At 46.7% G+C, this 15,915-nt stretch overlaps 1 protein-coding gene across 1 annotated transcript; it reads left to right on the top strand.

Moving 5' to 3' along the window:
- The first annotated feature begins 9,004 nt into the window (after positions 1–9,004).
- Positions 9,005–11,893, top strand: Hoxa13 (homeobox A13). Its single transcript, XM_027939720.2, has 2 exons — positions 9,005–9,923; positions 10,637–11,893. Exons 1-2 carry the CDS (start codon positions 9,005–9,007, stop codon positions 10,879–10,881), a joined length of 1,164 nt encoding a protein of 387 aa, XP_027795521.1. The 3' UTR covers positions 10,882–11,893.
- The last annotated feature ends 4,022 nt before the right edge of the window (positions 11,894–15,915 follow it).

Below are 15,915 nucleotides of genomic sequence, written 5' to 3'. Positions count from 1 at the left end.
GACTCTCCTTGTTTCTCAAAGGAGGGCTCAAGTAACCCTGTTCTCTGTTTTGTGCTACCCCACCTTCCCAAATGAAAGTAATTGAAAATGGTGGGGAGTCCATTCTAGGCAAAATGCCTTGGAGTCTTTTATAGATATCACCATCTCTCTTCACACACAGAAGTGCATTCCCCAAAAGTCTGTGCTCCTTTTGTCCCCCAACTTCCAACCCCCATCACTTATTGATGGGATGAAATTTAGCCATTCAGATAGGGAGACTCCCTTAGATTTTACTGAATCAGATACAGACTGTTGAAGCAGGATTCGGGGGTGGGATGGGAGGAAGGTGTGCAGTTGGATTAACTAGATTTAACTTCAGGGAATGAAAAATATGATGTGTGGATTGCAAGTGGGGCCTGCAGTGTCCAGCCCAGGCTGAGCTCAGATGAACTGATGTCTGAGCTTGGAGCCTAGCTGATCCCCTCTTCCCTTCCAACATAACACAGGACCTAGAAAACCCCCTTCTAGCCCACCTGGCTAGGCTGGCACTGAACTCCTAGCTACATCCAGCAACTCCACCCCCATTCCCAGCCAACCCCACTCTGCCCCATTCCCAGTACAGGCTGTGGGGACATCTATTCTTCAGGGTGACAAACGAGTCTGCTTGCTCTCAGTGACATCAAATTACTTTGCACCAGCCCAGGGTCCCGTGACCCGACATAACCTCACATTAGATCCTAAAAATGTAAAGAAATATGGCCTTTTTAAAAGTGGCTGAGAGCACATAATTGCTAGCAGGCTTGAGGGTTGTCCCCAACTCAGCTTCTGACCTATGCTTCCAAAGCCTATACCAGCTGGAATTCACATGCTCTGACTCTCTATAGACAGAAGTTCAATTGCATTTAACTCTGGAGCCTAATCACGTTCTCAAAGTCCAGATTATTTTTATGTAGTTACAGAAATCACAGAAGGCTTGCAGCCTAAGCTGTAAGTAGGACTCACCAGTCAGGGATGGTGGGGGAGGGGGCAAGGCAACCAGGCTTCGGCATAAAAATAAGTTTCCACACAATGTGGGCTTCTTCTGAGCTTCAAAAACACAGGCCTTCCTTGAGCTACCATGGCTTAAATTTTTGTTGAGAGTTATGGTTTCATTATTTTTTATTCTTCTCCCCCCTACCTCCGTTCCTCATACTCTCCCAGCTTGTCTCTAATGCGTCCTTTTCCTTCTCTCGCTCCTCTGAATATTCTCATTTGTGCAGTTTCCACCCTGACCCTGACCTAAGCTGTCACCCCCATGAGAACTCCATACTAGGACCAGGGGACCATGGACGCTCCTCCCCCAAGACACTGATCCTTAAGCCTGGGAAGAGATCAATCTTCCTAGTGCCCCACAGGCTGTATTCAGGGGACACATGGGTAGTATTTCCAAGGCTTTCTGCTGCATACAGTTGAAATTGTTAGATTGATAGAATATACATAAATATCTCCTTTTGTTTAATTTACACACCCCTTATGAGTTTGGTCAACTAGCTCTTATGCTATAAAGCAGTTACATATGCTTAGTATAAAATCATCCCAGATATTTAACAACTCAAAAGAAAAAGGGGGAGAGGGATAATTAAGAAACCATAAACAATCCAACACTTTGCTATAGAAAAAGGACTTGAGGTTAGAACTTATTAAGTAGCTGACTGGTACAGGACTTGTCAAATTCAATAATTTGCAATTTTTTGGTTTTGCCTTTTTGGTTTCTAAAATTGCCAAAGCTTTTAGTTAAATTACCTTTAGCATTCTCTGGAGAAGATCATGCTCCTAGTCAATTAGACCACTGAATTAAAAGAAACCTCAATGTCTTTATTAATTCTTTTTAAAAATCTCTTTATCTCAGAGGGATATTGTTAAAAATACATAGAATTACATTTCTTCTTGAAAACTATGTCCCCTGTGACACAGTTTTACCAATATCAGTCCAATAAAAAATTTCTCTTCCTAGCTTAATTATGAGAAATCTCTCTAGAATTTCTACCAGGGAAGGACATGTGTTGAAATGAGAAACAGTCATTTGCCTACTAATAAGTGAATATATATCAAGTTTAGGACGTGGAAAGAACCAAGGCAGAGTTTTTCATCTCCCCACAAAACTCTGGATGCAGCCATAGAATCTTCAATTAAAGGGCAATTATGTAGACAGAAAAGGGTGATATAAATCTCCTTCATGCATATACATTTTTATAAAGATGAGGCATACAAAATTTTAGGCAAGGTATGATCACCACCCAAACTTTTTCATCAAAAATTTTCCTGGGTGGAACCTCAAGTTCATTTTAGATTGTGATCAAAACAACTCAAGTTCAAGTCTTTTTCTCAATCCTGAAATATACCTTCAAAATCTTATGTTGAGAGTGCAATGATTTCATGTCTGGAATTTAATTTTAAATATGAAAAAGGAATGGAGCTGGATGATGAAACATGTAAGACAAGATGATAATAGGTGTTGAAGCTAGAATTTGGGCGTATCAGGGTTCAGAACAGTTTTATGTATTCAGGAATTTTCATAACAAAAAGTTTTCTTTTTAAATTGTGTTAAACAAAGGTGGAAAACTATCCCTGCAAGAGGGTCTAAAAAAATAGTGATCTATTGAATATCATCTGGTGTTGCCTATTTAATCTTTAGTTTCCAGGACCAGAAAATGACCTTGTTCGTTTTTTTCATTTCTCCGGAATCAGCCGACCATCCCTGATGGTTTCTTTCCGGCAAGCTCCCTTTCCCAACCCATAAACTGAGTATCCAAACCCAAGGTTGAGGGCTGATTAATGGAGCTTCCGTACTCGGCTCCCCTCACCAGAGTGTAAAGACCCATAAAAACTAATATCAAAAGTTTTTATTGAGTTGCTTCGTTTCTCTGAGCATTGGGCCAAACCGGGCTCCAGCTCCGGGGACAAAGGGACGGCGGCTGCTTCATGAGCAGCACCAGACGCTGCAGACCAGCTCAGTGAGGGTCCCCAGAGCCCGCCAGAGGTTCTGAGAAGGACATTCGAACCAGGTAAATGCCAGTGGGGACCTGTTCTTCCACTGAGAACAGGTGTATTTACAAAACCAAGGAAGAGGGAATGAAGAGTAGTTGGAAAAATCAAATGGGTAAAGGGGATGCACCAGCCACCTCAAAGTATGTCATCAGGCTGGTCTGACAAGGTGAAAGTTTTTTCTTAGGGGTTGGTATGATGCCTGTTTTTCACCCACACCACATTGGATGTGCACAGTCACTGCTTGTGCATATTCGTTGGATGTGTGAATCTGTGCGTGCTTACCAAGGCGCACACATCATGATTACAATGTATCATGTGCCAAGTATCAAGTCTGATTACAACTCAGTGTGCACTGGAAAGAGTCCTGAATCCCCCTTCCTCCTGGCTGTACTGGTGAATTTCCTTCCTTCTGTCGCTTTGTGCTTTAAGAATTCACAGCCTAGGTCTGGGGCACGGGAGCCCTTAGGGAGGGATGGACTCCCGCGGGCCCAGGCTGCCTGGCTGCCTGCACTGGTTTCTCGGGGAGAAAGAGCAGCCTGATGGGGCCAGACTTACGTACAAACCCTCTACTTCCTTCAAACGCTGAAATGTCTTCAGTGTATTTGTTGACATAAAGTATCCACAGCCCAGCACTGGTTTCCTGTTTTGTTTCGGGTGTGAGCATCAAGCTTGGGAGGGGGTGGGGGCCGGCGGTAGGATTCCTTTCGTTCAGTGGAGGGATTGACTACGTCGTCATTGTCGTCGGGTGCAGAGACTCCTCGTCCTTCTCATGTCAGAATCGTAAGGGGATTCTCGGGACCATTCCGCTTTTTCCCAACTCCGACCCAATAAATGGCGACTTCACTCCCTGGGTGGATTGGGTCCCAGAAGGCTGGTGCCCTCACCCGCTGGCCAGCCAGGCACTTTGGGAAGGCGGGTCCTCCTCCTGGAGGTTCTATTAATACCCGGGAGTTCAGTTCCCCTGTACCAACGCACCTTCAGGTCTTTAGGCAGAGGCTGTTTCCAGGTTCAAGGAGGAGCATGATAATGTTGGGGGCAAGGAGCCCTCCCTCCACCACCACCTGAACCGCCTGCTTCGGAATCACTCAGAGCCAGATCTCAGGGACCTTAGCACTCTCCCCTCACTCCAAATTTGTCAAGTTTGCGCCAACCCTGAGGAGTCCGGGTGCTGCTGGCTGCTACTATGCAGTGGCAGCTATGCACTGGGAGTCTGGGACTCAGGGCTGTTTGTTTTAAGTGAAGAGGTGCTGCCTGTCTCCTTTCTCAAAGGCTCCCTGGACAGGACAGGGCAGTGTTGAAAGTGGTGTCCTTCCTGAAGTGGTCTTTCCTAGTGGCTTTGTGGTCCTGGATGAAACCTCCCATGCACAGGAGAACTGCTCCTTCAAAAACTTGCTTTCCTCAAAATCCACCCTACAAGGGGATCTTAAAGGCAAGGTGGGGTCAGTGTGGGTCTTCCTCAACCACACATTTCTATTTTCAAATGTTAGCATTTGGTCACCAGGATGGAAAATGACTTCCCATAGTCCAAACCTAGCCCCACAGCCTTGAAATTTCAGGGCCTTATTATTGCTTCAAATGCTCAAAAATCTAGAACAAAGGCTTGAATGACTCACAATGCACCATTTCCCTACCCAATGGCCAGCTTTAGCCCAGGTTTCAGAACCTATATGCCCCTTCCCTTTAAGAAAAGAGGGTACAGCTTCCACCCCAGCGGAGATAGGGCTGAGGACACTCAAAAAGCCAGAATGAACATAGTAGTCCTCTACTTGCTTGCTTCCCAAATGCTGTGCTCTAGCGAGGATTCAGAAGTGCCTACCCTGTTTGAGAATTTTCCCCTTCTCAGTCTTTCCTGGTGAGCCTCAGTCCCTCAGTCATTTTTTTCTTTCCTTCTGGATTTTTTTTTTCTTCCTTTGCCATTATCTCTGCTCTCCCAGTCCCCCTGGGGTGGAAGGGAGAGGGTTAAGATATTCTGCAAAGGCAGCTCGTAAAGCTGCTTGGATACATTAGAAACACATGAATATCCTGAAATACAAAGTGTCTTTAAAACCAACCAAGGAATGTTTATCCTAATGCTGGATAGATGCAAAGAAGTAGTGCCAGGAAGCAGTGCTGACAGCGTCCTCCAAGTTAAAGTGAGAGCAGGTAAATTTCATTTGCAAATGAAAATCAAATTCAATTAAACCTTGGTTACCCTTTGTCCCTTTTTTCTTCCAACCCTGGGAGAGTAGGGTACCCTGTCCCAGGCTGTCATGGAATCCCCCACCCAGAAAAACCCAGCCAAGGTCTTTGTCTTCAGGGGGAGGCTCCAGGGAAGCCGAGGCCCGACAGGATGCCCTGGCCCGACCCAGGAGGTAAGAAGCCAAGGCATTTTGGAGCAGGAGAAAGGCTGTGGAAACGCCTTGAACAAAGGTTTTGCTGCAGCTGCGCCCTCAGGTTCTGCCGGCATTGCCCTCTCAGGGCTCTTCCAGAGAAATCTGGGCACATCAGGCAGAGGTTGGAAAATGAGCCTAGTCTCTCCAGCCTCCACTCCTGCAGTCCTCTGCTTGACTCTGTTGCTCAACTGGCCACTGCTGCCTGAAAATCCCAGTGGGTGCCTTGACTTCCACAGCCTAACCCATGTCTGAGGATTAAATTATTAAATTGATGGTACTTCTCTGCAATCTTATAGGAATTCCTGAGCCTGGGGAACCAAAAATTTAAAAAAGGATGAGTGTGGCTCAGAAAGGTCAGACCCCACTAGCTGGGCAGGCAACCAAATTTTCACCTTACTTTTGAGAAAAGAGGAAGAATGCTGGGAAGGTCCACGATGATACCTTCCCAAAACATAGTCTGGTCTTCATTGTCCTCTGACCTTTCTTTTTCCACAGCAAGCCATTTTTGTGGCTGCCTGGTGGATTAAGAAACCATATTGAGAACCATTAATGAATCTCTTATATTCTTCAGTGAAAGAAGGAAGAACAGTGATTATTCTTACTTCAAAGTGTGTAGAAATTCTAGAAACTCAGATCCAAAATTATCCACAGAGCTCATTCAAGTTCTATAAACCATTCCTGCAGATTGATGGCTATAACTCAATATCTAGAAGGACATACAGACATTTAAAAATAGTGAAGGCATGCCCAGACGCCTGGTAGAAAAATCACATCATATATATCGAGATCCAAGACAAGAAGGGACAAGCAGGCTGCCTCCCTCTAAGAAACCATATCTTGAGAATTTTTTTAAAAATTGATAGGGAGACATAAATCTCAATAATTCTAGCCCCAGGCCCTTGCTTGGAGGGGGTGCCAAGTGTGGAAAGCAAAGCAGAATGAATTTGAGAAGCGACCCAAAGCCTTCCTCCCTGCCCCACCAGGCGCTATCGCTCCCAGACAAACCTGCTTGTGGCTCCTCAGAGGACAAGATGAAATCTTGTCTCACCATTTTTGGTGTGGAGGGACCCAGTCGACTTTGGCAGTCTGGGGCTGAGGCCCTTCCTCTGTTCGCTGGGCTCCCGGCTCCGGTGAAGTTGGCGGGGGAGGGAAGAATGTAGAGCTGGCCTTAGCCGCCGCGTGCACCAGCAACCGCGCCACGGCCAGAGGTGAGCTGGCACAGGCGCCGGCTGAGGGGGGCTTCCCAAGCAGTGTTTTCGTTTTTCTGGGTCTGGCTGGAAAACAGAATAGACTACGAAACCCTAGCCAAGAGCAGGGCGGAGGCAGAGAAGAAGAGTCCGTAAACACCGCCCCAAAAACTCTACGAAGGCAGAAAAAAAAAAAAAATGCTGGGTAGCCAAACAGAGCCAAAAACTAGAATTCCGGAGTAAAAGGGAATTAAGAATGAGGGGAGATGAGCGGTGGGCCTTATGCAGCCGCCTTAGTCTCCAAGTTTGCGAGGCAGTTTTCTCACGCTGACTAGACTACAACTTTCAACTTGACCTTGGCCTCCAGCCGTGTCTGACCCGTATGTAAAACCGCCCTCAAGTCCCTAGGAACTGGGGCCTCGAACCCTACTCTTTTTCTTTGTCACCGTGAGTTTTACAATGCCACTTGGAGAGAGGAAGGGGGTGGGGGATGAGGAAAGGGCCGGAAAGTAACACAAAAATCAAATCTTTACAGAGTCTGGTTCCTTAGTTTGCAAATGACCAGTCACGGAGAAGGTAAACTGGGGGCAAATCAATATTTACCCAGAACTGCTAAAAAGTCAAGAGGGAAAGGAAGCACTGGGTGGGGGAGAGGGGAGGGCTGGGGGGTGTAAGAGAAGGTTTTATGGGGCGACATTTACATTGGTCAGGGCAAGCTTGGAATCTGGGCAGATAAAATCCTAAGCCAGCTTCATCAGTCTGGACCATGCAGGAAGCCCAGGGTGCTTGAAGAGCAAAGCAGTGGGGTGGTACATGCAGTGCCCTGAGTTTAGGGATGAATCTGCAAGCTGGGACCAAAGAGCAGGTCCGAGCCTGGCTGCTCACCAGTAGCCTGAGAAGGAAGGGAGTCCAGTACTCTCCACGGCTTGCATGGTCCCGAATGTGCCCACTTTCATTTTGAATGCCTGTTCCCTTTATGGACAACTGACCAGTTCACAGTCACAAAATCAGAAGTGGAAGTATTTGGCCCCAAAGTGGCAGGATCTTCAAAATCCCTCACTAAAACATGATGACTCCAAGAGGGGTAGTTGCTTTGCTCTGCCAATACCAACATCCACCATGCTCCCAGGAAAGGGTTGCATTTCCTAGGCACAAAGGAAAGACTTCTAGGTTAGTTCTTGGGCACTGGGCACCCTCTGCAGGTTGGAGCACCAACTTGGTGGGGAAGGCATTGAAGCAACCCCTTTCTCTTCCCAAACAGAATGAAATTGTGGGATCCCAGATGCCAAAAGTCAGGTCCACCCCAGGCTCTATGCAACAGATTGCTGAGGCCCCAGATCTGAGGCTGGAGTTCCAGTCAACAGCCCAGCTGGAGCCTGTTCCTCCAAAGCCCCTTCTAGGAGAAGCCAGCAGAACTGGTGGGACAGGAGCACGGTGAATGTTGCTCTTTCCATCTCTGTCTCTGAAGAAGGAGGAAGAATTTTACTGGGTCAGAGTAAGAAACAGACTATATTCCTAAGTGTGTGAAGGCGACTGTGTGCATGTGTGTGTGTTTGTGTGTGTGTGTGTCACTGTAGGGTATCATAAGTTGTTCAGAGTCTATGGGCCTAAATGTAAGTGTATAAAATTGCCCACTGACATAGGTACAAGGAAGGGAAGGGAGCTCCTAAATGCAGTCCAAGTTTTCCAGTGGAATGTCCTGGGATCCATGAGCCAGGCCTTTCCGAAACAACCAACAAGCAGCAAACGCCCTGTCCCTGTTCCCCTGGAAAGAGAGCCAAATTGAGAATGTGACATTGTCGAAGCCAAAATTCGCACAGTAGACCTAGGGTCTCCCTGCTTAAAGATACCTAGAAAGAGAACCTCCCAAAGGCCCCAAAAAATACCCAGCCCGAGCTGGGCTGATCCCATCCTCCCCAGTCTCTCATCCCTGGTCATTGCTGGATTTACCTGACCAGTCCCCACGGCCTCAGGTCGCAACCCAACTGCTTGCCCACGTCCCCTCCCCGACTCTTGCGCTGAGCTGGTCCTCACTGGGATAAGGGAAGGGAAGGGGGGATGCGAAAGTCACGCCCTTCCCTTCCTGTCCCACCCGCCGGGTTTTCTATACCCCACCCGCCTGCGTCCCCCTCCTCTCCCCTGGGTGTACGCGGCGCGGCCGCACGGCTAGTGCTAGTGCTAGTGCTGGCGCTGGTGACGGCGCGGGCGGCGGCGGGGACCGCGGGTGCACAGAGCGGAGCTGGGTCTGGAGCCGCCCGCTTTGCATACGCCGTGGGCGGAGCGGGGGGGGGGGCGGGCCAATGGGCGGCCGCCTGGCGCGACCCCGCGGGGCGCGATCCGCCCCCCTCGCTCGGGCCCCGGTCCCGCGCCGCGCGCTCTTCACTTCTTGGGGGCTTTTTAAAACAGCGCCACTGGGGTCTTCTCCATGCGGCTCGGGCTATGACAGCCTCCGTGCTCCTCCACCCCCGCTGGATCGAGCCCACCGTCATGTTTCTCTACGACAACGGCGGCGGCCTGGTGGCCGACGAGCTCAACAAGAACATGGAAGGGGCGGCGGCGGCGGCAGCGGCGGCGGCAGCGGCAGCGGCGGCCGGGGCCGGGGGCGGGGGCTTCCCCCACCCTGCGGCTGCGGCCGCGGGGGGCAACTTTTCGGTGGCGGCGGCGGCCGCGGCAGCCGCGGCGGCCGCGGCCAACCAATGCCGCAATCTGATGGCGCACCCCGCGCCCCTGGCGCCGGGCGCCGCGGCCGCCTATAGCAGCGCGCCGGGGGAGGCGCCCCCGTCGGCCGCCGCTGCCGCTGCCGCCGCCGCCGCGGCCGCCGCAGCCGCAGCCGCCGCGTCGTCCTCGGGAGGGCCGGGCCCCGCGGGCCCGGCGGGTGCCGAGGCCGCCAAGCAATGCAGCCCCTGCTCGGCGGCGGCGCAGAGCTCGTCGGGGCCAGCGGCGCTGCCCTATGGCTATTTCGGCAGCAGCTACTACCCGTGCGCCCGCATGGGCCCGCACCCCAACGCCATCAAGTCGTGTGCGCAGCCCGCCTCCGCCGCCGCCGCTGCCTTCGCGGACAAGTACATGGATACTGCCGGCCCCGCGGCCGAGGAGTTCAGCTCCCGCGCTAAGGAGTTCGCCTTCTACCACCAGGGCTACGCAGCCGGGCCTTACCACCACCATCAGCCCGTGCCTGGCTACCTGGATATGCCGGTGGTGCCGGGTCTCGGGGGCCCCGGCGAATCGCGCCACGAGCCCCTGGGTCTTCCCATGGAAAGCTACCAGCCCTGGGCGCTGCCCAACGGCTGGAACGGCCAAATGTACTGCCCCAAAGAGCAGGCGCAGCCTCCCCACCTCTGGAAATCCACACTGCCCGGTAAATGGCGCCCCCTTTGCAACCCCGGTCTTCCGGCTCTGCTCTAGATTCTCCTCAGTTCATGCCCGGGGTCACCCGGGTGCCCCTCTGATCTTTCCTTGGCCTGCCCTCGCGGCGCTGCACCCCCTGGGAGACTGACCCCGGCTGACTGACGCTGTCCGCACCGCCCTAAGTTGAACTGGCCCTGCTTGGGTAAGGGGTGCTGGGAGGGAGCTTGTGGGGACCCTGGCTACCTTCCTTCTCCCTCTGCGCCCCGCCCTCTCCAGCCCTTGACAAGAACTTAAGGATGAGAAATTGACCTGATATTCGGTTCATCAAATTGCCACTGTTCCTTATCGGAGGAGTAACCTTACTTGTAGAAGCATTGAGTGCTGGGACTCAGAGCAAAGTGAGAGGAACCAGGCACATGAGTATTGTTACTCTGAGTCGGGCGCTAAGGTGTGGGCCGCTAGGCTAAGCTATTGAGGGAAAACACGCTCTGCGTGTGCAGGATAACCCCGTTGGGGTGGTCACTGGAGCTTTGGGAGATTTCATTTCAGTGCAAAACTAACCATCCTCCCGGCTAACCCCCAGGCTTTGGCGTAAGGCCGGATTGTACAGCTCGTGGCAAAGCGCAGCCGGGCACTGCAAGGAGGGTGGCTCAGATCGAGGTGTCTTCTGTGTCTGGCCCAGGTCTGATCCTTGTGTAACTTGCCTTCTCCCCTGTATTCCAGACGTGGTCTCCCATCCCTCGGATGCCAGCTCCTATAGGAGGGGGAGAAAGAAGCGCGTGCCTTATACTAAGGTGCAATTAAAAGAACTCGAACGGGAATACGCCACGAACAAATTCATAACTAAGGACAAACGGAGGAGGATATCAGCCACGACGAACCTCTCCGAGCGGCAGGTTACAATCTGGTTCCAGAACAGGAGGGTCAAAGAGAAAAAAGTCATCAATAAATTGAAGACCACTAGTTAATGGATTAAAAAGTGGAGCACAGGGCAACTTGAAGAAATGCTTCAGAACTGATTGTTTTTGCCCAGCTAATGGTAATAATGCTTAATAATAATCGAAGAATTGGAAAGAGAGACACTGGCATTTTGCTGTCTTAAGTGGGAATTTCTTTTTAATGGAATCTACAACTTTTTAAAAACTTTTTAAGATGGTAAAGACTGACAGTTCTCCCGCCAACAGACCGTTAAATGACAAATTCTAGAGTCAAACGTCAACCCCTAAATACGAAATTTCAGATAAGTTACGCACTTACTAAAATCTTGTAAGTATTTATGTGACCGTTATATTTTAGGACACTGTGTTAGATGGTAATGATTTGAAAGTTGGTTACAAAAGCAAGAGTCTGTTGTAAACATCTGATTGTTCTTCTTCGGTCGCCATTCCCTTTGCATGTTAAGTGCCTGCTCAGGTAAATCTTAGTGAAATTCCTACCATTGTATGTTCTGAAAAATGTTTCATATATAGGTTTAAAGCAAAAAAGAGAAGGCACTGAAATAATGGTCTTTAATTTTTATTATGAAGGGAGAAAGGAGAGAAAACTCTTCCGAGGATCATTTGTCTTGATAGTAAATACAGCCTTTAATCCTTTGAGGCTAGAAGGAAACACCAGGTTGGTAATGTCCTTCTAATAATAGCAAGCATATTTGTGATTGGACTACCACAATATTAGAGATTTTCCAAAGAATTGAGTACTTTTTAAATGTTTAAATTACCAGATGATCCGCAGGGTTGACATTATGTTAGATCTCCCAGAAAGTCCTACCCAAACATGAAGGACTTCAGTTTGAATGCAATTCCTTTTAAAAAAATTTTTAATTGGCATTTTCCAATATTTTCTAAACGTTTTGCTGGATAAATCTTTTTTTTTTTATTTTTAGAAAACTCTGAATGGAAATCCATTCCCCTGAAATATTTAGATGGCTACATTCTGTATTTTGATCTATTAAGGTGTTAGTATTTTCCTTGTTTATTGTGTTATGAGACTTCATTAGAAAGTTTAGGGATTCGTCTTCACTGCACATTTTAAACCAAGCAGTTATTTCAACCAGCACATTCGGTTTGTTCATATTCACTATAAAATGCTATCTTGTAAATAAAGACATTCAGCACACTGTGAAAAAATGTATTTGTGCACCTGCTTTTTAAATATTTCTACTAAAAAATTAGACTTGTATATAGTAATATAGTGGTATTGATTCTGTTAATAAAATAGTCACTGCCATTAAAACCTGAAGGAAAAACTCATTACTTTCCTGTGCTAAATGCGCACTTCACCGAAAGAAAAGGGAAAGGTTTGTATCATACAAGCCAAGGACCATTCATGTCTATTAATTCAGCTTTTTTTTTTTTTTTTGCTTCAAATTTTTTAAGAAAAGAGGAAAATTCCTCTTAGCCAAAATCCTAAGTGTTCAAGGAGATGAAAGTATCACTTATTCTGAAAAGGATAGAAGAGAAAGGAGGAAGAGATAGTACAAATTCCCAAGTTCCCTGTGGAAAATGAAAACCAGTTGTTTTGTACCAGCAGTGCCTAGGCTATCGTATTTTAAAATCTGCTCTTGGATTTGAATGTGTCTGAAAGGGCAGGTTTTGATATTTTTTGAAATGACAGGACTAGGTAAGGCCTTAAACCTTGACCTTGACAAAAAAAGACAATTTGTGACCTTGACTTTTGACAGCTCATGAATTGGCCTAGGTTGGATTAGTAGATCAAGGGCGCCACCTCGTGTTGACAAGCCTTCTTGTAATTCTTCAACTTTAAGGAAATCAAAACCTCTTACCTCCTTGACTTGTTGTTTTAGAGATTTAACACTCATTCATTTGGCTTCAGGTGGAGTAAATTTGAATATATGTAAATTATACATGTGCCTGTATATATGTGAATATATCATATGTGTGTATACATGTATACATTTGCATATCAGTGCTTGTGTGTGCTTGTATATATAATTGTAGAATCTGTACAGATATAATAACATTAATTGCTGATGACCCAAGACAATGTAACTTAAAGTGATTTCTAGAGTTCAGGTACAAAATGTTTGTTACATGATGAAGTTTTGTTCATTTTTTTTTTTAATGGCCAAGTTTGATTTGTCTTCACAGCAGCTCAATCAGATTTCTGAAAATCCATTTTAAAGCTGTACATTTTTGTTACAGTTCAAGAGGTGTTCTTAAATAACAATTTTCTTTCCTGGCCCTCGCCCTCCAAGGTGGTCTCCCACCCTAATTAGAGCTATTGGGGAGTCTTTACGGCAAATAAAAAGTTTCGAATGCCTTGCTAACTCTAGAGTTCTAGAGTTACATTTCAGAAATTCAAAGAAATCCACCTCTCAAGAGGTCATTAAAGAGATCTTATAAATATCTCATATCTACAAAATGACCATAATATGGAGGCAGAAGAAGAGTTATCCTGAATAGCTCAGAGCTGAGTGCTGCTCCAGGGTGGTGTGCAATCTTATATTGATGCTTACAAATCTTCCATTTGATTTGTGGGAGAAATAAATATGTTTAATATTAACAACCACCATCAAAACTATAATAATAATATTATTATAGCATTATATCTACTGTTTATTGACCCCTAATTACACATCAAGTGCTGTGTTCAGAGTCATAAATAATACATATGTATGTTTATATATTTAATATACACATAAGTTAATTTTTGTCAAATCTACACATATATTGAAACGTTGGTGGAACCAGTAGTCTTGGGATGCAAAATTTTCAGATGCTGATTAAGTTTACCTTTATGTTAGAGGAGAGTAATAGTGAGTGGAAGAATCAGATTCATAATGATGGAAAATGATATTGGTTGATTACAAACATGGCTGCTGTAAACCTCTATTACCTTTCCTGAAGACTGAAAGCTTTAGAAATGAAGAGTTATGGAAAGAATCTGAAAGTTTTAAAGAAAAAAAAAAAAAGGATGGTTCTGAAACATATATTGAATGGTCTCATGAAGTGCAATCCTATTTGGCTGCCTGGAGGATTTTCACTCCACTTGTGGAAACAAATGAAAATGCTGCTGCAGATCCACCTCCTCACGTCTTGTTCCACAATTCCATTTCTTAATGAGCTACAATCAAGCCAAAGTAATGACTTTCTCCCAAAATGTTTAAAGTGGTGGAAAATCCCCTCAAAGCTGGATCAAACAGTGTTCTTATGAACAGCTCCAAAGGGGGCTCTCCTGTTGATGGAGGATATTTTTCCTTAGATGTAAGGAATATTTTGAGCCTCAGGCCTAGGAAAGAGGCCAACAACATCTCCTCAGCCGGAATACTGCCCCTTTCAAAAGCCACCACCACTGCAGGAACCCTGGGTAAAGTAGTACCCTTCTTTTTCTTTGTCCATTTTTTGAAACTGTAATGACAGAAGATATGTCAGAATGGGTCCCCCTTCTAAAATGGTTATTTATAGTGTTAATCTTACCTAACTTCCTTCTTATTTAAAATATTCATGAATCTACCAGATAAGCTTAGGTGGGCATGGATTTTGATGGCTCCTTAATGCCTAAATAGCACTCAGCCTAAGACCTTTAGAACAAAGACAACCAGGAGGACACCAGCCTCCTTTTGCAACATAGGAATAATAATGTCAGACACTGACCCATAGATGGTATTAATGAAAACCTGATCCAAGTATTTGTTTCTAAAAAGAAAATTCTTACTGAATAAAAAATTATAAATATGAGACTTTAAAAAAAAACACCTTAGTTTTCCGATATGCTCTTCATATCATCAAATTTATTAAGTTATTCTAAGTGGATGATTATAAAATGTCCCAGGGTGTTTCACCACAATTTATGTCTGATGCAGAACTGAAGCCATCCAATTAAATTGTTCTTGTAATAGTAAAGGAAAGAAAAAAATTAAGGAGTAAAGGAAAATTGTTCTTTTTTAAAATTCAATTTAATTGAAATAGTTTCATAGAAATTCACCATAAGGCAGTGAAATTCAGCTGACAGTGATACATTTGTGTGCCAGTACTTAACGACCAAATTTCACCATATAACAGATATGTGCAGATTACTCTGTTGTGTGTGTTTGGACGGTTGGGTGGGGATGCGGCATCTCTCTTCCTCTGCGAATTCCCCAGTTCAGGAATGGAGACAGAGGTTGCCCAGGACTACTAATCCCTAGACCATTTTGGTTCAGAGGCGCCCTTCTGGACTCCCGGACCTCTACGAAGGAGACGCTGGAGACGCTAGCGGTTTCTGATTTATGGGCATTCCTTTAAACTTGATCGAATGCGTGTCAACAGCCCAAGACCTGCAGAATCAGAGAAATGTGCAGCGAGTTGCTCGCGTCCCATTTTTCATAAGCAAAGATGTAGCCTTATCCGAAAGGCCTGAGGAGATTTATTCCTAGGTTTTAAGACAGGCATGCTAATTCAGTTTTTATCTGCTCAGTCGCCTGGTAAATAAGAGCCAGTTGCCTTCTTTATGAAAATATCCACTCAATCCTCACGCATCTAGCCAGCACCGACGAATGCCTGAGAGATACTTGCTATTTTAAATTTTATTTTAAAGAAAAAAAGACGCTGGTACAGAAAAATTCCTCGGTGAAAGCCGCCAGGGCCTTGCCACAGTTGATTTTATTTCTGAAGGGCTCTATCGCGCGGCTGAGAGCTGGATCCACCCGGCAGAAATCATTACAACGGGTGTCAGGTTTTCAAACCTTTGGTAGAGGTTGTGTGGCCGCACGAGGCCTCCTCCAGTGCAGGGGTGTGGACAAGTGGGAGAAGCCCCGCTGTGGACTCAAGAGAGTGGCCTGGTGGTGTTGTACCCGTCGGGACAGAGGCCCCAAGTTCTCCACGCTTCCACATGAACCCCCTCCTCAAAATGGAGGCTCCAACCCTTACTGAACCTCCTTTACTCCGACGGCTCTAGGGCTAGCCAGAGACGCGCCGCAGGAACCGAGGCAGAGATCTGGACAGTGGAACCCGAGGCCCGCTGGACTTTGGAGGGCCGGGGACCCGCTCGCTCGGTGAGTCTCC

Source organism: Marmota flaviventris, chromosome 1 (genome assembly GCF_047511675.1).
Source record: "Marmota flaviventris isolate mMarFla1 chromosome 1, mMarFla1.hap1, whole genome shotgun sequence".
Taxonomy (NCBI): Eukaryota; Metazoa; Chordata; class Mammalia; order Rodentia; family Sciuridae; genus Marmota; species Marmota flaviventris.
The sequence above is the reverse complement of the archived record's forward strand: the minus strand, read 5'-3'. Positions and strand labels throughout refer to the sequence as shown.